This window comes from Stenella coeruleoalba (genome assembly GCF_951394435.1).
Source record: "Stenella coeruleoalba genome assembly, chromosome: 5".
NCBI classification, from domain to species: Eukaryota; Metazoa; Chordata; class Mammalia; order Artiodactyla; family Delphinidae; genus Stenella; species Stenella coeruleoalba.
Window position 1 is genome coordinate 132,222,207 of NC_137150.1, and position 23,703 is coordinate 132,245,909.

General features: G+C 47.9%; 1 protein-coding gene across 1 annotated transcript; it reads right to left on the reverse strand.

The window, feature by feature from the left end:
* Nucleotides 1-3,566: 3,566 nt before the first annotated feature.
* LOC307187141 (cilia- and flagella-associated protein 298) lies at nucleotides 3,567-19,706 on the reverse strand. Its single transcript, XM_079922897.1, has 7 exons — nucleotides 19,241-19,706; nucleotides 16,808-16,975; nucleotides 12,145-12,212; nucleotides 6,712-6,870; nucleotides 4,891-5,022; nucleotides 4,161-4,256; nucleotides 3,567-3,869 (listed from the first exon to the last, which is right to left on the reverse strand). Exons 1-7 carry the CDS (start codon nucleotides 19,377-19,379, stop codon nucleotides 3,759-3,761), a joined length of 873 nt encoding a protein of 290 aa, XP_079779023.1. The 5' UTR covers nucleotides 19,380-19,706; the 3' UTR covers nucleotides 3,567-3,758.
* Between the last annotated feature and the right edge of the window lie 3,997 nt (nucleotides 19,707-23,703).

A 23,703-nucleotide genomic window follows, 5' to 3' on the forward strand; every position in this document is an offset into this window, starting at 1 on the left:
CAACGAGCCAAGGAAAAGCAACAGAACGCGTTGGGTACCTTGGGCGGATATACCAAGCGCACTGGGGTGGGGTCAGGGGAACGGCAGGGACACAGCTGTGGTCACGGGGCTGCTGAGCAGGGCTGCCACCCAACACAGACGGTTGTAGGATCAGGGATTTAGGCGACAAAACTGCAAACGGAGCTGCTGGTACTTCCCATTCTGCATTTCATGACGATGCTGGAACCCTGTCCCGTGGCTGCAACAGCAAGACAGCTGTAGCTGTTGTTTTCTTGGTCTGAATGCAGCGAGTTCAATCTATTCACAGTAATGATAGCCTGGGACTTGGCCTGTGGGAATCTGCTCATCCAATAACCTCTGAATCCATGCTAGTGTGGCCCAGAATCCTACGGCAAAGTGTCCTACGACCCGTGTGTGCTGGGCCTGAGAGCAGGTTGGGGTCCCTTCTCCAGCAGGGACACAACCCCAGACACTTTTTATCGCTCTGGGCAGTGGTTTCAGAGTCAAGCCAAGTGTCTGTTTGCTTAAAGCACCTCATGGGTGGGCTCACATATCTCTTTTCCCCCTTTTCAGTGGTTGGTGAAACGAAGCAGTCTTAGGACCTGTAATCCCATCACTATCGGCCTCAGAGTAAGTTAAAATAATCGAAGGCTGCCACTTGCCCACTCTGGAGAGAGCACTCCTGCTTGGGGCCCTTCACAGGGGCGGGTTCCGTGGACGTTCCCTCGCCGATGTTCCCTAGCACGTGGTTTCGCATCTACACTAGGTATACATGGAAACTTACCGTATAGTTCGTGGCAGATTCTGGGGCAAGCAGGTGGGCTTTTAGATGCTTCACCTTGGGCGAAAGAACCTTTCTGGGCTTGGGCTTCCTTATTGGTGCAATGACGACACTAGTTTCTTCCTGATTTGGCTGTCGAGAGGTTGTAAACGAGAAAACACACGTAAAGCACTTAGCACGTTGGTAGCTGGGAAACAGCTCCGTACTCTGACATCCAGTATCGAACTTTTCTTGGGAACCAGTGACATCTCTCCTGGCCCTCTCTCTGGGGCCAGTGGACTTGGAGGAACAGAGTGACGACCCCTGGGATCTTGGGATGAAGGGTGGGCGATGGACGCAGTTTCCTGAGGCTTCACGGAGAACGGCTCAAGGCCGCCATGCCCTCAGCTCGTGGCGGCTGACTTCAAGCCTGACGGCACAGCCTTCGCAGAGCCGTTGCCAAGGAACAACGTAATCCTGTGACAGAAACACTGCCCGGGGTTTCGGTTTGCCGGTGGAAAGGGTTTTGGGTGGTGACAAGTTTTATTACAGGCATTCCTGGTCTCCCTGAAACAACCGTGTGAGAAGACAAGTTATGGAGGACAAAACCGCAGACCCAGCCTGGCAACAGACAACATGCACTGTGTTTCCTTGCTATTGATCCACAGATGTATGGGATTAAAAAACAACGGTCCCACCGAAAAGCCCAGGCCTGCCTACTTAAGCTGGTCCACAGCCGGCCATTTGGCAAGATGACTTTTGCTGGTAGGTTGATTTCTTGGGAAGTCCTGGGAGTGGCCCTTGGCTCTAGCCTCACTAGCCAGGCCACCATGGATGAGCGAGGCCACCCATCTGAGGTCACCACCACCTTCCTCAGGGAGTGGATGTGAAGTGAATCAACCCACATTAGCACAGAGTCGCCCAGGGACTGCCTGCCCCCCTTCCTTATAGACAGACGGCCGTGAAGGGGCAGCTCCAGTACTGCCCTTCTGAGGAGCCGCTACGTCAGAACGGACAGAGCTCAGGGGTTATGACGAGGAGAGGACTGTGCGTTTTACGTGAGTATTCAATAAAGGGCTGTAGTGTGATGATAGTAATGCAGTGATTTCTGTACTCAAAAGCCAGTGGCCCTTTGGTTAACAATTTCCGGTGATTATGTGAAGCAACAGAGTAACCGTCACGGCCACAGAAAGCATTGAAATCCCATTGAGTCAAGAATTCCTAGTGATACGGAAATAGTGATTCTTAAGAAGAGCTACTGTGATCACGTGGCTTAACGTCTTCTGCAATTCAAGTACGGCTGTCACGCATGCGTGTGAACTATGCACTGACAAGAGCGGGAGCTCCTCACATAAAATCACAGGATCTTATTGCGAACTTTATATCATCCAAGGACAGAGGCTTTCCACAGAGATGTTTATAATTATAATGAAAAAAAAAATTACAATGAAAGTTACACCTGAAACTAATACAATATCATGTCAACTCTACTTTGCTAAAAATAAAATAATAATGAAAGTCAAAAAGCAAACAGATGCAAACTTGATTTTACAAAATTTGACAATCAGAAGAGTAAGGTACAATCAAGACGTAGAGTCGGTTACAAGCCACGTTAGAAAAATGCTGTTTTGAGGACAGCAGAAATGTTAGTCAGTGCAGGGGCCCTAAGTAACCTGGAGATTGTGGGGAGACGAGGACAGGCTGCAGAGGGTTCTGGGAGAAGAACCTGTGTAGGCTGCTCTCCAGGGGCACTCGTCTCTGACAGGAGCCAAGCCTCCCCTCGAGGTGAGGGCACTCTGAGTGGGTCTCGCCGATGTGTGAAGGGCTGGGGGAGACATGGACGGTCCTCACCCTCTACAACGGAATCAGGTCTGGGAACCCAGGGTCCCGGCCCCGGCCCCGGCCCCAGCTCCATCCCTGTGGCTGTGCGTGTACGGGGCGCTCCAGCACCGTGGCGGGCGAGGAGCAGTGGGCACAGGGAGACCAGGGCAGGGAGCGTCCTTGTCACTTCACTCTTCCTCAGAGTGAGCATGATGCGTTTCCTCCAACTAGGGGAAGAGTCTTCTACAGACCAAATGCAGCTGGACACTTCTGGCTGCACAATCTGAGAGATGTACTCGAGCTGCTGAGACGTCAGCATTTGCAGAGATGATGAGTCGGAGAATTTAAAAGCAAAGATGTCCTAGAAAACCAGTCAGGATGACAGGTGAGCCAGCGTGGTTGTCACCGAGCCAACAGCGTTTGCATCTGTCAGCCTCGGTACCGACCTCAGCACGACAAGAGCTGCAGGCTCTTGTGAGCCCATGGGGAGAACCATCGGTTACCAGGATCTGCATTTGTTTTCAGGAAAAGCCCAGAAACTACACAAGAATTTGTCCAGTTTTAAGGTTAGTCTAGTTTGGCCACCCAACTTCCATCACAGGTACAGCCTTTACACCTGGAAGACAAGACCAGCCAGGTCTCAACCAGGGGGTGAACTTCACCTTTGAAGCTAGGAGACACGAGGCTACAGTTAGACCCCCTGCCAGTCTCTGAAACAAGATTGAGAATTGGGCCTCTGACAGTTCCACAGGGAGGGCCCAGGAAGAATGCGGGTAAGGAAGTGACGGGCGGCCTCTAGTGGCCACTGACAGCCAAGTTTCACAGCAGATCCCTGGGACAAAAGGTACTTTCAACCTCCTGCAATACAGCAATCAGGAAGCAAAAAATGTTTGTAACTATATCTTCAGTAGTTTGCCAAAGAAAAACCTCAGATTAGCAGATAGTCGTCCTGAAATAAAAATAGTTTAGGCGGATTCTTTTGAGGATGTATTTATTAAGTTCTAAAACCTTGAATAACTTTTATTTTAAACATTCAAACTGAAAAACAACTAGGAAAACCAGAAATTTCAACAACTTTCAAAGAGAGCTGTGGGTGTCCTTTTTAGTTATTATTATTATTATTTTGCCAAAAGAAAGGTGAGCTAATATTTTAGAAAGCTTCATCAACTGGTGAACTTCATCTTGGTCTCCACTTTATGTCTTTTACTCCATGAAAATGTCTTTTCAAAGCAGTGTTATCTGCCCACGGAGAATTTAAACAGGAATCGTCGTCATTTTCTTCCAGTTTCTGGACACAAACGTATTTTGCTCAGGAAGGCATTTCAGGAAAGTGTTCTGCAGAACCCACGACCAACCTCCTTGCTCCCCACGTCCCCAGAAGCAGGACACCTCCAGAGCCTAAGGCAGGCGGACACCGGGCAGGGCCCCCCGCAGCCCCGGCGAGGCTGCAGCTCAGGACGTGCCCTCACCACACCCTGAAGAGCCCCCGAGCTACCCCCGTGCCCAGAGTAAGGCCTGGCGGTGAGGGGGTGAACGCCCCAGGCGCCAGCTAGCTGAGAAGCCATCAGTCACACGGTACCTTGAGCTCCTCTTGTCTTCTGTGATAGAAGAGCATCAGCTGCTTCTGCTCCTCGCTGCTAATGATGGGTTCTCGCGCTGGAGCTCCTTGCCCCCTCTGAAAAGGCGGGGGCGGGGGGGACAGCAAATTGCGGACTGAGGCGTTCTTATAAGGAAGTTACAGCTCACGCCTTACAACTGCCTTTGCCGACTGCTAAAGATAAACAGGCCATGCATCTCTGGTCATCCACAGCGGATCACGAGGGGAGTCTCGCTCTGGCCCTGGGCCCTCACAGTGGAGGCTGGAGGGTGCCGTGTTGGTCACAGCCATTCCCAAGTCAGCCACTGCAGGTCCAGTGAGGGAGGGGTAGAGACAATCGTGGGGGACACAGACTGTCAGCACTTAGAAAAACTTGAGATCAGTGCTCTGGGCTGTATTTTTCATTTCAAGAAACATTTTTAGTTACTTGTAAGCCCTTTTTTTTTTTTTTTTTTTTTTGTAAGCCTCATTTTTAAAGTTGAAATGAACGCAGCATACTCTCCTTTCCCCCCAATTAAAACAAACTCCAGATACCGTCCACCGATCCATATTTCCTTCATGTTTTTGTTGCCCCATAAAGAGGACAGTTTGACTTTAAGCCTGGACCGGCAGGATTAAAGTGTCTGCACAAGAGTTTAAATCTTTCAGATTTAATGTAAAGTTTTATCAGTTTGCAAGTAAGCGAAAAATAGTGACATGTTAAAGTACTTACCCGCTGAATCTTGACGATAATTTTGGTTTTTTCATTCTTCCCCACGTAGTCCGAAAGCTTCTTTGTTCGTCTTAGCTCCTTCGCTGCCCACCACAATTGTGCCTCTGATTCTGAGATGACACTGAGTGCTGCCTGGGTTCACGGTAAGAACCAGCTTTAAGGTAGTCAGGACACGGCCAAGAGTGTGGCCCGGCCCTGCGGGCAGGGAGCCTGGCCAATGCCCCTCCCAGCATCGGAAGTGGGACAGGCTTCCAGCACCCTGCCCTCCCCTGCCGTCCCCCACGGGCAGCACTAATGCCCCCGACTCAAAGCCCTCACTCATTTCAGCACCTTTCCTGTTAGTTTCAACTCATGCCCTGACTCAGGTCACTTCTGGAAGGTGGCGGGTATCCTATCTCATTTGCACCCTCATCCATGATACAAGGTCTGTCTTAGGTGGATTTTTAGGTTACTGCCAGGGAAGAATACGGGGATCCTGCTGGGTGTTTAAATACAAAAGCCTCTGACTTACGATGGTTCGATTTATGACTTTTTGACCATATGATGGTGTGAAAGTGATACGCATTCAGTAGAAGCCATGCTTTAAATTTTGAATTTTGATTTCTTCTCGGCCTGGTGATGTAGAGTACGAGACTTTCTCGTGATGCTGGGCAACGGCAGTAACTTGTCATCGCCAGAGTCATCAACCGATACAACTGTCCGTACCGGACAACAGTTCTGTTCTTCACTTTTAGTACAGTATTCAATAAATCACACTATTATAAAACGAGCTTTGTGTTAGATGACTTTGCCCAACGGCTGGCTAATGTAAGTGTTCTGAGCACGTTTCAGGTGGGCTAGGCTAAGCTATGATATTTGGTAGGTTAAATGTATTCAATGCATTTTCAACTTACGCTGGGTTTGTTGGGGCATAATCCCATCATAAATTGAGGAAGAGCTGTAGAGGTATAATGGGGCTGTTCGTTTGCTTCTGCATATCCTGCCTATTTAAGATGGCTCAGAGAAAAAGATACCGTTCCACAGGATAAGGAATGAAAAAATGAGAAAAACAAAGGAAAGTGGAACATAAAGCTAAGAAAATAATAAGGAGCAAGAGGTAAGGCTAGGGGCTTCCCTGGTGGCACAGTGGTTAAGAATCCTCCTGCCAATGCGGGGGACAGGGGTTCGAGCCCTGCTCCGGGAAGCTCCCACGTGCCGCGGAGCAACTAAGCCTGTGCGCCAGAACTACTGAGCCTGCGCTCTACAGCCAGCGAGCTACAACTACTGAAGCCCGCGTGCCTAGAGCCCATGCTCCGCAGCAAGAGAAGCCACCACAATGAGAAGCCCGTGCACCGCGACAAAGGGTAGCCCCTGCTCGCCACAACTAGAGAAAGCCCACGTGCAGCAACGAAGACCCAACGCAGCCAAGAATGAATGAATGAATGAACGCATAAATAAATAAATAAATGTATTGGGGAAAAAAAAAGAGATAAGGCTAGAACACAAAATTCCATGCAAAGGGACCGATACGTTTGGGTAGCAATAGGCACGAATTAGGGTTTTGGCTTCCCAGTGGTCAAAGAAAATGGGACTGTTTTCAGTTACTCCCTTGTCTCTTGCCACCCCTGTGTGTGGGGGCCAAGCCCTCAGCCAGGAGCACGTCCTCGGGGTCCTCCCCTGAATTCACAACTCTGCTCTGAAGCCTAGTCTAGCAAAATGGAAAGCTGTGTATGAAGCAACAAACTACATCAGCAGAGAAAGGTCAAATCGGAGGGGCTGCTGCTCTTTGGGGGCTGGGGGAGGGAAGGAACTCACCTGGAAGAAACCCCAAGAGCCACATACCTGACTCCCCGACAGATCTTCTTTATTTTCAAATTCCATCCGGATAGGATCGTATGGCGGCAACCCCATGGGATAAACAATCATCACTGCACCTCGAAGCTGGTCCAAGGCGTCTTTCACCATCTCCATGGTAACGCAGACATTGGCTTCCACGTGTTTCTGAAAGTGATAACAGGCATTGTTATCTATGATGCAGCTGATCGATTCAACAAACCTCAATCAAGTTCTTGTACAAGACCCGTGCCAGATACTGCCAGAGCGACAGAAAGAATCGGACGGCACTCGCTACCAAAGGGACTACGGTCTATTCCTGGGGCTGAGCCATGGCCACCACGACCTCGGTTATAAGGCAGGATACGAGCGGCACCAAGAGGGGTGAAGTGCAGAGGACACTCTGAGGGGAGGAACCCCAGTCCAGCGGTACAGATGCGAGAGGGCATCAGGAAACAGGGCAGAGGGGACGGCATCTCAGGGAACAGAGTGCTTCGGGACAAGCAACGGCAAAGAAAAGCAGGTCACAGCTAGCAGCCCACGCAGCTCGGGGAAGGGAAGGCACTGCTGGCCGGCCAGGCTGGAGCCTGTTTTGGGATGGCCGTGAACGCCAGGCTGAGGAGTTAGCATTGACAGTGAGGCGATGGGCAGCGAGTGGCTTCTCTGGGAAGAAGTGGTGACGCTGTGAGACTCATCTTGCAGTGGTTGTAGAATGGACCCGGGCGGGGGCAGACCACGTAGCAGGCTCTGAAGAGTGCAGAGAAAGGTGTGACGTAATCGAGAGTGTATCTGGTCTTTGCCCCCCGTTCCTGGCGCAGAGCTTCAAAAACCCTTGGCATTTCCTGAGTGATAGGGTTGTCATTATTCCTAACCAGCCCCCTCTGACCAGACCTGTGTTCATGCTGACGAGGTGATCCATGTGAACTCCTGGATAGTTTGGCGAGGGGTCGCCCCCCCAGGAAGCCCAAGCTGGGACTAGCAGGTTGGAGCTTTCAGACACCCTCCCCGCACCCCCATCATCACCACCTCTGGAGAAGGGGATTGGAGAGGAGCTCAGTCATGTGGCCACTGATTTAACCAATCAGGTCCACACAATGGAACCCTGATAAAAATTCTGGACGCTGAAGCTCAGTGGAGCTCCTGGATGGAGAGCACACTGAAGGTGTGCAGCCGGGGTCCACGAGGAGGAGAGGCCACGGAGGTTCTGCACCCCCTGCCCCTGGCTCTAACTTGGCTCTACGGGTCTCTCCCATCCGGCGGTTTCTGAGTTGTATGCTTTGTAACAAAACTTTACAACAAAATAGGAACTACAGCACTTGCAGCGTGTTCGGTGCGTCATTCAAGCAAATCACTGAACCTGAAGGGGGGTGGTGGGAACCTCCAAACCTGCGGCCAAACCAGACAGAGGGCAGGTCACCTGGTGCCGGAAGTCGGGCGAGTCTGGCTGAGGAACTCACCCTTTAGCTTGCGGGGTCCATGCCAGCCCTGGGTAGTTAGTGTCAGAGCTGAGTTACAGGCCCCCCAGCTGGTGTCTGAACACAAAGGCTATCAGGGGAGCTTCCCTGGTGGCGCAGTGGTTGGGAGTCCACCTGCTGATGCGGGGGACGCGGGTTCGTGCCCCGGTCCAGGAGGATCCCACGTGCCGCGGAGCAGCTGGGCCCGTGAGCCATGGTCGCTGAGCCTGCACGTCCGGAGCCTGTGCTCCGCGACAGGAGAGGCCACAGCAGTGAGAGGCCCACGTACCGAAAAAAAAAAAAAAAAAGGCTATCAGGGGAGCCTTAAATAAAGTGGTGACCGTGGAAATGAAACGAGGGGTTGGATTTAAGATGCATCTTAAATCCATGGGAGTGGACGGTACAGGACCAGACTTAAGGCATATGAGTGACAGAGAGGAAGTGACGAAGGTGACACTGAGCCTGGATAACCGAGACAGCAGTGGCTCTTAGTAGAAATGGAAAGTCTGCAGGAAGTGCTTCCTCTTGGGTAAAGAACACAGGGCAGAGGAATCAATGAGTTCAGGTCTAGAAAACTTGAGTTTGAAGTGCTGGTTGGACTTTCAGGTAGAACCTTCTAGAAACCAGCTGGAAACTCAGGTTGCAAGTAAAGGAAGATGCTGGGGTAGAGGACAGAGATTTGAGCGTTATTGTGGAGAGTGGAATCTGTATTTGGCAGAGAAGATAAAATGCCGAGGAAGAAAGAGCAGAAAGAAAAGAGAAGAGATTCAGGATAAAGTACTTTGAGAAACACCAAATTTAAGAGGCAAGAGCCAGAGAAAACAGCAACCAGGAAGCCAGGAGGGAACCAGGAAAGAGGAGGCTCATGTACGTGGTCGAAAGACAGAGAGGAGTCCAGGAGCCAGACGGGAAAAGCCCCTGGATTTGCAGGAGGGGGGTCACTGTTGGTCCTGAGGCGGCCATTTCTGTGGCGGAAGAAAACAGAGGCCAGGTTCTGAGAAACCCGGGAGCATCTGGTCCGAGGATCTGGGGGCCTCTCCTTCGGGAAAGCTGCTGGGGGCGGGAAGATGGGGGAGGCGAGTGTTGGGGGGGCAGGTGGAAGGTTAAGCTGCAGAGGATTGATTTCAGGCTAAGGTAGGAGGCCCGAGTGTGCTTACAGAGCAGAGGCTGCCATAGGACAGGAGAGCCTAAGGCATTATTCCTCCTGGGTTTCTAGAAGGGGGGATGCAGACCAGCTGGAGTGGGGGCAGCAGCGGAAGTGGGAGAGCCCAGGGGCAGGAGACACTGGTCAGTTTCGAGGGAAGAACGAGAGAGATGCAGGAAGAGACGGTTTGCAGGGGGGACAGAAAACCGAGGGCTTACGCCAGACGGCCTCGACCTCACTACCAAAGCAGGAGGCAGATCTGCCACCACGGAGAAGGTGAGAGGGCAGGAGCCCAAGGAGAGGAAAGGTCTGAGACAGGCTGGGGGGAGGGCCAGCGGGCCCGCAGTCCCCATGAGGTCAGAGCTTGCTCAGCAAAGGAGGTCAGGCCAGGAGCACGGGCCACGCAGAGACCCGGAGCCCGGAAGAGGCCACCTGGGGCCCCGCTGGGCTGGGAGGCAAGGCAGGGGAGAGGGGTTATCGGGAACCCTTGGCATGCTGACAAGGGGCTGGGGGGCAAGGGCGGGGGCAGGGAAGGGTGGAGGATCCTGCACTACGAGGGCGACATCAGGGCCCACATCTGAGACGGAACCGCTCTGAGTAACTGTGAGTTATAACCTGACCGAGCTGTAGGCAAGTGACACGGAAGGGAGGTGAAAATCCTTGCTTCCGAGGAAATGCAGGAGTCCCGTGACCTGGTGCAACACGGATCATCAGCGTGGATGCCCAAGTCCCGGGGGGACCGGGGACCAGGCAGCACCCGTGGCCTGAAGCTGATGCACCCCAGGGAAGACAGAATGCCCTGGAGGCCCAGATTTAAACTCTCTAAACCTACGTTCTCATCTGTAGGACGGAGGTAATATTCCTGCCTTACTTACTCCCAGTGCGGCTTGTGAAATTGTTTCCAAGTCATACATCCTCATAAATCAGGCCTTCCCAGGAGGGGCACATGCCGTAGAGATGGTGTGACGATCTCCCGGATCCGGGGTCACCGGAGGGAAGCTGTCCCACTCGGAGGGCTCCACCCCCCACTACCAATATATGCAGAAAGGGGGCGCCACGGGGTCATTTTCTACAAAAACTCCACCAATGTCAAGGGCGGTGATTCCCCACCAGATGCCATGGTTGGGTAACAGAGAAACTCACGGTGCGGCCTCAGGACGACAGAGATTCCCCGCTGTCCTGGTCTCCCACTCACAGCAGAGGGTGGGTCCCAGGAAGAGAGGCGGCATGGACACCATCGTCCCACCCCAAGGAGCCCCAGTTTCGATATTCCACCGTCTTCCACTCTCCCCCTGAGGAACCTGAGCAATGGAGGTGGAGTCCCAGGCCCAGGGCCAAGGGACTGGTCACAGTGGGGCTGCTGGGACCTGAACTCTTCCTTCCTGCTCGCCCAGTGGGTTCTGACCCACAGGGCTAAGTGCCCCCCGCAGGGCAGGGTCTAGGGAGGCGAGAGCGACGCCGGCTGCATTTGGGAAGCAGCGTGGAAGCCCCGGGTGAGAAGTGAGGCCTGGCCACCCAGGAGCTCTGCAACTTTGGGAAAATCGCTGCAGCAAAGCGACTGGAGCCCTTGGGAAACCTCTCTCTCTCAACTATGACATGACTATGTAAAAAGACACACAGGCAAAGGGAAGAAGTGATACAAATGAATAGGAAGGATACCCACAGAAGCAAGAGTGGGGAGTGAAGGGGGCGGAGCAGGGTGCAGGCCACTGTTCTCCTAACGTGCTCTGAGATGTGCCCATTTGACTAGATGTTACTAGCTATTATCCTTTTAAAAAAAGGTTCTGCAGTCACATGCATTTTGCAAACATTGGATCGAACCGAAGCCTTCCTTGTCGGCTTTCCCAGAGTCTTTCCTATATTAACAGGCAGAAGGGCAGCCTTTCCTGAAGCACTTAAAGGATTAGTTAAGAGCTTGAAGAATTCGGGAAATGTTGGTTTAGAAATAACAGTTATGCCCAGTGCATTGAGAGGAACAGAAGAAAAAGCAGTTATCAAGCGAGAAGGCCTGCAGTGGCGGGTGGGAGCAACTAGTCCCAGCGACACATAAACAAAAGCGACTGATAAAAACATTCAATTCTTGAAAAATCCTTAAATTATTCTCCTCCAGACTCACAGTATAGGCATGTCAATGGTATATTTCTCCTTCAATGAAACACTTTTTGTGTAAATACTTAAGACAATTACAAAAAGCTAATTCGTAATAAACACATGCTGTGCCAGTCAGGTATCTGTAGATCCAGCATGTGGTTACAACGTTCGCATCTCCCCGTTCCACTTTCATTAGCTCTTAAGGGTTACAAACTACAAAACATAAAACGGACAAGCAGTACGGGTTTACTGTGTAGCACAGGAACTTATAGTTAATATCTTGTAATAACCTAAAATAGAATATAATCAGGAAAAACCACAACTGAATCACCATGCGGTGCACCTGACACTGACACAATATTGTAAATCAACTATACTTCAACTAAAAAAAAAAAAGTTAAGGAAACAAAATCATATATGCATCAATTCATACGTGAACCACATTTACACAAGCCGACACCCATTTCTGTCAGACCTGAAAGAACTGGGAGGATTGAGGACAATTATGAAAAGGAAAAGCTAGGGCCCACCCCGAACATGCTTGTTTCCCTTGCCTCTGGAAGGAGGAAGGAGGGAAGGAGGGAGGGGGAGAGAAAGAGAGGGAGAGAAAGAAAGAGAGAGAAAGGAAGAAAAGAAAGAAAGAAAGAAAAAGAAAGAAAGAAGGAAAGAGAAAAGGAAAGACAGAGAGGGAGAGGGAGGGAAGGAGGGAGGGAGGAAAGGAAAGGAAAGAAAGGCTTCATTTAAAAAGCTAACCTTCGATATTATTGCTTTGGCTTCTTCTATAGTCTTCTTTAAAACTTGCTTCATCTTTTCATTTGGAGCTATGAAAATAAAAAAGGGAAGGGAGAGAGAGACAGCCATCTTTAAAACTCTTCTTAAACATCTTAATCCCTTCTGTCTGCGTCAGGGAGGAAGTGAGATGAGAGAAAGTATAAGAATGGAATTCAGATGAGGGATACAGGAGAGCTGGCTGTAAGAAATTAGGTAAAAATCTTTCAAACTTCATATGCTGAATAAATAACATAGCCATTGAAAATACTAGAAATACAAAACTGTATTAAAATAAAAGTGATTAAGACAATCTTGGTTAAAGATGAATAATGGTAAAAATAAACTGTTTATAAAATAAACAGTTTATAAAAATAAACTGTTAACTGGTAAAAATAAACTGTTAACTCTTCTTACGAGTACCATTAGTTTTTTCATTCATGCAATTCCTCCTAAAAAGCAAAAGATCTCTCCAAATTGAGAATGGGTTTAGGTATGAAAAGATGTGGAAGACAACCAACTATTTTCTAGGTTAACGTTCAAAAGAAACAATACTAGAAATTCCTATTATCTTCAATACTAAAAAAAAAAATTTCTGAGCATGCAAAGGCCTTATAGGGACACTTTATTTCTTTCGCTCCTAATAGTGTTTTAAGGGCATAGTAGATACTTAGGTGTTTGTTGACTGATCAATTATAGTCTTTTATTTTATTTTTTTTTTAAAGAATCCATGATAAACTTTCTTCATTTATTTATTTGGCTGCATTGGGTCTTCGTTGCTGCGCGCGGGCTTTCTCTAGTTGCAGCGAGTTCGGCCTACTCTTCATTGTGGTGCGTGGGCTTCTCATTGCAGTGGCTTCTCTTGTTGCAGAGCACGGGCTCTAGGCACACGGGCTTCAGTAGTTGTGGCACATGGGCTCAGTAGTTGTGGCTCGCGGGCTGTAGAGCACAGGTTCAGTAGTTGCGGTGAACGGGTTTAGTTGCTCCGCAGCATGTGGGATCTTCCCGGACCAGGACTTGAACCCGTGTCCCCTGCATTGGTAGGCGGATTCGTAACCACTGCGTCACCAGGGAAGTCCCAATTATAGTCTTTTTTGTTGATGTTTTTGTGTTTTTTGCCGTACGCGGGCCTCTCACTGTTGTGGCCTCTCCCGTTGCGGAACACAGGCTCCAGACGTGCAGGCTCAGCAGCCATGGCTCACGAACCTAGCTGCTCCACGGCATGTGGGATCTTCCCGGACCGGGGCACGAACCCATGTCCCCTGCATTGGCAGGTGGACTCTCAACCACTGCGCCACCAGGGAAGCCCCTATAGTCTTTTAAATGGAGTTTTTTATGCAGGTTAAAAGGGATAAGAAGCTATCAAAATGGGTTATCATCCCTTTTTCCTTCCAATTCCACACAAACAACCATATACTAAAACAAGAGGAATTTCTTCAGTGTGCTGGTGTGTCCTAAGCTGCTCTGTACAAGAGAGACATGTCCTCAATTCGAGCGGAGACTGTTGGGCTGACATTTATTTCCTCCTTCCACACAGAATCTCTAAATAAACCCTGATCTAAAAACTATAACAAAACACACCCTTCAATACATTATCAATGATTATCCCCTCAAACGATTAGGTCGAACCACATGAAAATGCCAATTTTCAATCACTTGTTGCCTACAAAAATGGTAATTTCTTTTTTTTTTTTTACATCTTTATTGTAGTATAATTGCTTTACAATGGTGTGTTAGTTTCTGCTTTATAACAAAGTGAATCAGGTATACATATACATATGTTCCCATATCTCTTCCCTCTTGCATCTCCCTCCCTCCCACCCTCCCTACCCCACCCCTCCAGGCGGTCACCAAGCACAGAGCTGATCTCCCTGTGCTATGCGGCTGCTTCCCACTAGCTCCCACTAGCTATCTACCTTACATTTGGTAGTGTATATGTCCATGCCTTTCTCTTGCTTTGTCACAGCTTACCCTTCCCCCTCCCCATATCCTCAAGTCCATTCTCTAGTAGGTCTGTGTCTTTATTCCTGTCTTACCCCTAGGTTCTTCATGACATTTTTTTTTCTTAAATTCCATATATATGTGTTAGCATACGGTATTTGTCTTTCTCCTTCTGACTTACTTCACTCCGTATGACAGACTCTAGGTCCATCCACCTCATTGCAAATAGCTCAATTTCATTTCTTTTTATGGCTGAGTAATATTCCATTGTATATATGTGCCACATCTTCTTTATCCATTCATCCGATGATGGACACTTAGGTTGTTTCCATCTCTGGGCTATTGTAAATAGAGCTGCAATGAACATTTTGGTACATGACTCTTTTTGAACCATGGTTTTCCCAGGGTACATGCCCAGCAGTGGGATTGCTGGGTCATATGGTAGTTCTATTTGTAGTTTTTTAAGGAACCTCCATACTGTTCTCCATAGGGGCTGTACCAATTCACATTCCCACCAGCAGTGCAAGAGTGTTCCCTTTTCTCCACACCCTCTCCAGCATTTATTGTTTCTAGATTTTTTGATGATGGCCATTCTGACTAGTGTGAGATGATATCTCATTGTAGTTTTGATTTGCATTTCTCTAATGATTAATGATGTTGAGCATTCTTTCATGTGTTTGTTGGCAGTCTGTATATCTTCTTTGGAGACATGTCTATTTAGGTCTTCTACCCATTTTTGGACTGGGTTGTTTGTTTTTTTGTTATTGAGCTGCATGAGCTGCTTGTAAACTTTGGAGATTAATCCTTTGTCAGTTGCTTCATTTGCAAACATTTTCTCCCATTCTGAGGGTTGTCTTTTGGTGTTGTTTATGGTTTCCTTTGCTGTGCAAAAGCTTTTAAGTTTCATTAGGTCCCATTTGTTTATTTTTGTTTTTATTTCCATTTCTCTAGAAGGTGGGTCAAAAAGGACCTTGCTGTGATTTATGTCATAGGGTGTTCTGCCTATGTTTTCCTCTAAGAGTTTGATAGTTTCTGGCCTTACATTTAGGTCTTTAATCCATTTTGAGCTTATTTTTGTGTATGGTGTTAGGGAGTAATCTAATCTCATACTTTTACATGTACCTGTCCAGTTTTCTCAGCACCACTTATTGAAGAGGCTGACCTTTCTCCACTGTACATTCCTGCCTCCTTTATCAAAGATAAGGTAACCATATGTGCGTGGGTTTATCTCTGGGCTTTCTATCCTGTTCCATTGATCTAACTTTCTACTCTACCCAGCAAGGACCTCATTATTTGATGGAGAAATTAAAACCTTTACAGACAAGCAAAAGCTGAGAGAGTTCAGCACCACCAAACCAGCTTTATAACAAATGCTAAAGGAACTTCTCTAGGCAAGAAACACAAGACAAGGAAAAGACCTACAATAACAAATCCAAAACAATTAAGAAAATGGGAATAGGAACATACATATCAATAATTACCTTAAATGTAAATGGACGAAATGCTCCCACCAAAAGACACAGATTGGCTGAATGGATACAAAAACAAGACCCATATATATGCTGTCTACAAGAGACCCACTTCAGACCTAGAGACACATACAGACTGAAAGTAAGGGGAAGGAAAAAGATATTCCATGCAAATGGAAACCAAAAGAAAGCTGGAGTAGCAATTCTCATATCAGACAAAATAGACTTTAAAATAAAGACTATTAGAAGAGACAAAGAAGGACACTACGTAATGATCAAGGGATCGATCCAAGAAGAAGTTATAACAATTGTAAATATTTATGCACCCAACATAGGAGCACCTCAATACATAAGGCAAATACTAACAGCCATAAAAGGGGAAATCAACAGTAACACATTCATAGTAGGGGACTTTAACACTCCACTTTCATCAATGGACAGATCATCCAAAATGAAAATAAATAATGAAACACAAGCTTTAAATGATACATTAAACAAGATGGACTTAATTGATATTTATAGGACATTCCATCCAAAAACAACAGAATACACTTTCTTCTCAAGTGCTCATGGAACATTCTCCAGGATAGATCATATCTTGGGCCACAAATCAAGCCTTGGTAAATTTAAGAAAACTGAAATTGTATCAAGTATCTTTTCCGACCACAACGCTATGAGACTAGATATCAATTACAGGAAAAGATCTGTAAAAAATACAAACACATGGAGGCTAAACAATACACTATTTAATAACTTAATAACCAAGTGATCACTGAAGAAATCAAAGAGGAAATAAAAAAATACCTAGAAACAAATGACAATGGAGACACGATGACCCAAAATCTATGGGATGCAGCAAAAGCAGTTCTAAGAGGGAAGTTTATAGCAATACAATCCCACCTTAAGAAACAGGAAACATCTCAAATAAACAACCTAACCTTGCACCTAAAGCAATTAGAGAAAGAAGAACAAAAAATGGTAATTTCTTATGGTTCATCTATCACATTTAAAAGCTAGCTGCAACTTAGAGCAAGAAGACAGATGTCTTCTTTTCCACCTAATTCATTCTGGATTAGTGTTTTACAAGTAGTTACATGGTGCAGTATTTTATAAGTTTGTATTTATAAGTATTTTATAAGTTTGTATTTATAAGTATTTCATAATTTTTTAACTTAAAGAACTGCTTTCGTACTTATCGCTATACTCAGGCATGCAGAGAGAAGAAAAATGTGAATTACCTTGTCCATTCCTTCGTCCAATATCATCCTTTTTAAATACTGAACCCGCACTGGGGACACACTTTTCACCCCATTCATCCTTTAATTTCAAATCTTCAATTTGGTCATCAGTCAGTCCTTGCATATTGGGAGGGAGAAATACGCCATGTTCTGCTAATTCTTCCATTTCTTAAAAACAAGAGAAAGTTAGACAATATGTATGGTAGTCATCATCATAAAACCTTACACCTCATTGGAATGTAAGCTCCCTAGTGGTCGGGGGTCTTGCCCATTGGCTATTTTATTTAACAAACACTCTGATGCCACTTGCTATGTGCCAGATCTGTCCTTGACCTCTGACAAATGCTCACCAATTTGTCCTAGGTCAACAGATGCAGAGAGTCTGGGTGTTTACCCACCGTTCACAGGCTACAGGTTCTGTGCTCTAACCCACGGTGCTATGTTATACTTCCCAGCACTCAGGAAGCACAAATTCAAATTCATTGACAGTCTGAATACACATCCACATAGGGAGTTATGGTTTTCCAAGTGCGTTCACATGGCGTATCTCATTTAATTTAACCTTGAGAGGTAGGCCAGACCGTTATCAACATCCTCATCTTCCCTAATTTGCAGCTGTATCACCTGAGGCTTGCTCTGGTCACACTTCAACTACTGTATATAAAACTTTATATAAATACTTTATAAAGGATTTATGTACATCTGATCATTGGGGAGGATATAAGGCAGCTCATGCCCTTCCACAGTGGCAGAGACAAGATCTTGATTTTCTAGTATCATGTTCACTATTCAGATGCATGCTTTATATTTTTCCTGTTCCGTATATATTCACCCCAAAACGAATCCACATTTCAACCTTGCAAAACTGTCTTTCTTTCTTTCTTCTCTTTCCTTCTCTCTCTCTCTCCCTTCTTTCTTTCACATGAAGGAGGTAGGTGGAGCTAAGTCTTCCCATAGCACCGTGTGAAGACACTAGATGGCCTGTAATAATACAGTACTATGGAACAAATGGTGGAACTTAATGGGCTATTTACGCAATACATATTATCTCTCTCCCCACCAGACTGTAAGTATCTGGGGGGTCAAGGAGCTGGTCTCATTCATCCCTGTCTTCAGTGGGCATAGCACTGGGACCTGCCTGAATCACGGCTGATAACAAGGACTGTAGACTAAATGAATGGGTTGGGTTTTTTTTTTGGTCACGTCGCATGGCATGTAGGATCTTAGTTCCCCCACCAGGGATCGAACCCGCGCCCCCTGCAGTGGAAGCGCGGAGTCTTAACCACTGGACCACCATGGAAGTCCCAAATGAATGGGTTTTAAGTTCACTAACATGCCTGAACAATCAGCACCACATTTCAATGGATAATTTCATAGAAGAAGAAGTTGAGGCCCTTTTCTCCCCAAATGCTTTCATTTTAAAATAACACTTAATCGAGCTTGTTTTGGAGTCAGTAAATTTTACTAAGAAACTATACATATGACCCATAAAGGTAGAAACCATGACGCTTAAGGAGTTCTCCATGGTACAAAAATCACGTGGTATAACTATAGACACAATCACACCCTAGAGCACACCTGGAGTAGCATCCTGTCAAGTACTGCGCTGCCTAATGTGGCAGTTATTAGCTGCACGTGGCTACTTGGATTTAAGTTGAAATGCAATGAAATAAAAAACGCAGTTTCTTCGTGGTGCTCAACGGCCCCCTGTGCTTAGTGGATACCTTACTGGACAGCACAACCTGGGAACATTTTCCATCGCGGTGGAAAGCTCCCTTGGACGGCACTGCTCCAGAGTGTCGAGAGGACAGTGACCAAAACACTGTAACAGGAGAATCAGGCTTTGCTTCCTGGAGAAGGGAACACCAAGAGAGGCAAGAACACCGAGGCTCTCTCACTGTTTCTCACCTCTGAAGGCCATCCCAAAGGTGGGGGGCTCACCACCGGAAACTGCTCTACCTCCAAAGTCTCAAAATAGGAAATTCACTTGTAAAAAACGGCCCAGTGGTCGTGCCACCTCTCACACTTGTTGAAATCCACTACACCGGCTCTTGGGCCCAAGCTTCCGGCTCCCTCCTGTGCCTCTTGCCTCCTCTGTACAGGGTTTATTTCGGTTTGCTCACAGCGCCCCAATCCCGGCCCCCAGACCCTGGGGTGCGCCCTCCCCGCCGGCTCCGGGAGCCTCTCCTCGCGGTCCACCAGCTCTTGAAGCATCTCTGGCGAACCCCGCTGTCCCATTTCAAGCCCGGCTGCCGCATATCTTTGCAAATCTTCACAAACTTGACCCTCGGCCCCAGCCTGCCCGAAAAAGCCTCGCTGGTCCCGCCCAACTTCGTCCCAGATGGCCCAGTTTCTTCTTCCCTTCCGGGGCCCTCGCGGTGCGGGCCCCCACCCCAACCCAGCCGGCAAACTCGCCGCGCCGCCGGGCCGCACCTGAGCAGACGCGCTGCACCTTGAGCCGCCCGTTGTAGACCCGGGCCACCTGCACCGTGAGCTCCTCCAGCTCCGTGCTCCCCGGCGCCTGCAGCAGGAACTGGCTCTCGTCGCCCCGCTTCACGTGCAGCAGAACCATGGTGGCTCCGGAGGTCCCGCCGAGGAGGCGAGAAGGCCCAGGATGAGCGGCGAACAGCGACGACCGACCGACTAACTGCCGCTGGGAGGCGGGAACCCGGGGCTCCGGGGCTCGCGTTGCTGGGGGAACTGCACTCGCTCCCGGAAGTGGCTGTTGCCAGGAGCAACAAAGAAACAGTCTGAGGGCCGCCGCTCAAGGTCACACCCCGAGGCGGGGGCGGAGACCTCGCCCTCCACTCCCGGGAGCAGGTGCTGGCGAGCAACGATCCACACAGTCCGGGAAGGCCTCCGGGGCCCGCCCGCACCCGGCGAGCCGGATTCGCCGAGCCCTGCTCCCGGAAGTGGGTGTCGTCAGGGCAACCCTCAAACAGACCAGCCGGCTGAGTGGAGCGCTGGCCGCCCAGTCGTCTCGCCTGGGGCCCAAGATTCCACCCAGGGAGGTGGGTGGGTGGGAAAGAGGTTGCTAGGTCGGGGATGGGTGGGGTGGTGGGAACCCACAGGTGCCCAGCCCCACAGCAGTCTCCCCACCGCAGCTCCGAGCCTCGGTAGCATTTCCGCCGCCCCCAGTCTCCACTTCCGGGAATGCCTCTCGCTGTTTCGGGTCTGGAACGCACAGAAGAGGCTGTCTCAGATCGCGGATCCCCGGTGTCTGCTGCCTCTGCTCCGGTTTTCAGCACTGAAGGGTCAGGGAAAGTGTCCGTACTCCTTCGTGGGGCTGATTCGAATTCGTATCTCTAGAGTGGCTCGAGCGGCTGCTGCCGTAGCGACCCTCCCCAAACTATCCAGCAACTCACTGCCCAACAAATTCTTATTAAAGGCAATCGGGTTCGGTGCTTCCTTCTGGGCGCCGGTGACAGGGAGGCAGATTGAGGGTCACTGCTTTCATGGAGCTTATATTCAGTGTAAGTGGCAAAGAGAAAACAAAAACGGATACGGCAAATTCAAATAGGTATAAAAACAGAACAGGGTGACTGGCTTTTTAGATTGGATGGTCAGGGAATGCCTTAAGCCTTCAGGCATTCCTTGGGTGACATTTGTACTGAGGCCTTGATAACGAGGCGCTAGCAAAGCTAAAATAGTGCAAGGCCCCGATCCCTGGTTATCTCCTTGGAAGGGCCATTGCCAAATGCAAATTGAATATTACAAGCACCTGCCACTTTGTGTACCTGAAACTTTGCCTCCCTCCATTGAAACCCTTAAGTTCCGGGGCAGAGTGGAGAAAGTGTGTGACTGTAGGCCTTGGAAATGCCCAAAGCCAATCCAGAGCCTCATGTGAAGACCGTTAGACTGACGCTGGATAGAAGCGGGATGGCGCCCAGGGAGAGATGTGTTTTCATCTCTAGTAGTGTTGCGGCAGGGTTCACCCAGACCCTGGAACATGCAGTACTGGTCAGATTGGCAAATGTCTCTCTTCCCCAGAGGAAGAAAGTGGCCTACTGTGGTCACTTAGCTCCTGACTGCTGGCTGTAAGATCATCCCCCTATTTCTCCTGAATCCAACTGCATATCCATCAAGCCAACTCCTGCTTAAAAACTTGGTTTATAGTATAGCCTTCTAGGTAGAGAGAACCATTTATCCACACACTCATGTACTACAGGGTCTCTAGGTATACTTTTTAATTATATAAAATGAATGAAAAGTATAGAAAACCCATGTTTGTACTGGCCACTCAGTTTTATTTAAATACGTAGTTATCAACTACATATCTGGTGGAAAATCTGCCAGACTGTCACAGGTCGAGCCCTTGCACCATCTTTAACCTTTGTCAGCACTGATATTTGCCTTTGTAGTCCTCTTAACTTTACTCTTCCGTTGCATTCCTTTCAGTGTTCTCTTTAGGTCTTTTTCTTCTCATACAGTCCATGTCTTACAAATTCTGTGCGTAGCTTTCTCTCAGTGTGGTTATTTTGTTTTATAAATTTATTTACTTATTTTTGGCTGCGTTGGGTCTTCATTGCTGCGCGCGGGCTTTTCTCCAGTTGCGGTGAGCGGGGGCTACTCTTCATTGCGGGGCGCGGGCTTCTCATTGCAGTGGCTTCTCTTGCTGTGGAGCACGGGCTCTAGGTGCGTGGGCTTTGGTAGGTGTGGCACATGGGCTCAGTAGTTGTGGCTTGCGGGCTACAGAGCGCAGGCTCAGTAGTTTTGGTGCACGGGCTTTGTTGTTCCGCGGCATGTGGGATCTTCCCGGGTCAGGGCTTGAACCCGTGTCCCCTGCATTGGCAGGCGGATTCTTAACCACCGTGCCACCAGGGAAGCCCTCTCAGTGTGGTTTAAGTGATCATAAATCATGCCAAAGCCTGTTGTCTTGTCACCACCCAAGTGGGTTCTGAATCTGAAGACAAAGATGACATCTGGGTGGTCTTGTGTACTTTAGCTTATTGTCTCAATATTTTAGGTACTGTTGCCTTTCTAGGGTAAAGGGCATCTTATGACCATTTGTATCTGCTGAAGCACTGCATTAGTGATGAACACTCTGGTACAAATAACTAATGGGCCATTCATGATGGCTGCTAGATAACAGGTAGCCAGGGAGGAAAAGAGCACATTTTTACTGTATTTAAAAAAAAATTTTTTTTTAAATACCATTGGGCTTCCCTGGTGGCGCAGTGGTTGAGAGTCCGCCTGCCGATGCAGGGGACACGGGTTCGTGCCCCGGTCCGGGAAGATCCCACGTGCCGCAGAGCGGCCGGGCCCATGAGCCATGGCCGCTGAGCCTGCGTGTCCGGAGACTGTGCTCCGCAACGGGAGAGGCCACAACAGTAAGAGGCCTGCATACCGCAATATATATATATATATATATATATATATATATACACCATTAACACACATATGTATCCGTAAAGAATAGAGAATATTGTTTTGCATGTTTTAAATTTTATGTAACTAATGTCATACTGTATTATTTTGTACCTTGCTTTATGGATCCATAATGAGATTTACTAATATTTCATTCACTTCACCGCTGTATAGTATTCCACTATGAATATGTCACTGTATTCCCCTCTTGATGGTTAGTTTCTTTCTAGTTTTCACCATTACAAACAATGCACATCCCGCTCCACATGTCCTAGAGTTTCTCTCCAAGTCTAATTGGTTGTGATAGAATGCAGGAACTTTACTGGATGTTGCTGAATTGCTCTCCAGAGCTGATGTGCCAGTTTGCCCTCTCGCCAACAGTGTATGAGTTCCCATATTTCCACATGTTCGCGAAATCTTCATGTGGTCAGACTTACTTTTCTAACATTAATAAATTGGCATTTTGATTTATACATGAGTTTGTGAGTTTGGTTTTCCTGTGTCGGTCACCATACTGTAAATGTGGACCTGCGGGGCTCAGGATCTTGGCTATAGATCATGTGGAGAGGCTGAAAAGATAAGCTACAGACAGAGAGATATATGTGCAAACCACATATCCAACAGAGGTAGAGCATCTAGCATACAAAAAGGACCCTCAAAACACTATAGTAAAAAAGCAATTTAGGAAATGCACAAAAGACACAAATAGATATTTCACTAAAGAAGATGTTAGATAGCAAATATCACATGAAAATATGTTCACTACCATTAGCTATTAGGGAAACAGAAAGCCACAATGAAATATTTACTACCAAAATGGCTAAAGTAAAAAATAGTAACAGCAGCAAATGCAGGCAAGGATGAGGAGAAACTGGATCACTCGTAAATTGCCAATGGGAATGTTAAATGGTACAGTCATTCTGGAAGACAATCTGGCAGTTCTAAAAAATCCAAGCATGCAACCACCCTACGACCCAGCAATTGCACTCCTGGGCATTTATCCCAGAGAAAACTTATGTGCACATAAAAACCTGAGATGAATGTTCATAGCAGCTTCATTTATAATAGCCCCAAACTGGAACAACCCAGATGTCCTTCAGTGGGTGGGCAAATGGTTAACCCAGTTGTGGTACATCCGTACCATGGAATACTATTGATATACACAGCAATAAAAAGGAACAAACTATTGATACACGCAATCCAGATGAATCTCCAGGGAATTATGGAGTAAAAAAGGTCAATCCCAAACGGTTACACATGACTCCATTTACGGAACACTCGAAGTGGCAAAATTGTAGAAATGGAGAGTAGGTTAGTGGTTGCCAGAAGTTAAGGACACAGGAGAGGGGCATGGGATGGGAGGGAAGCAGGAAAGGGGCAACATGAAGGATCTTTGTGGTGATGGGAAGGTCTTGTGTCAATGTGAATGTCCTGGTTGTAGTAGTGTACTATAGTTTTGCAAAATGTTGCCACTGAAGGAAACTGGGTAAAAGGTAGTTTCCCAGTTTGGGGAAACTGGGATCTCTCTG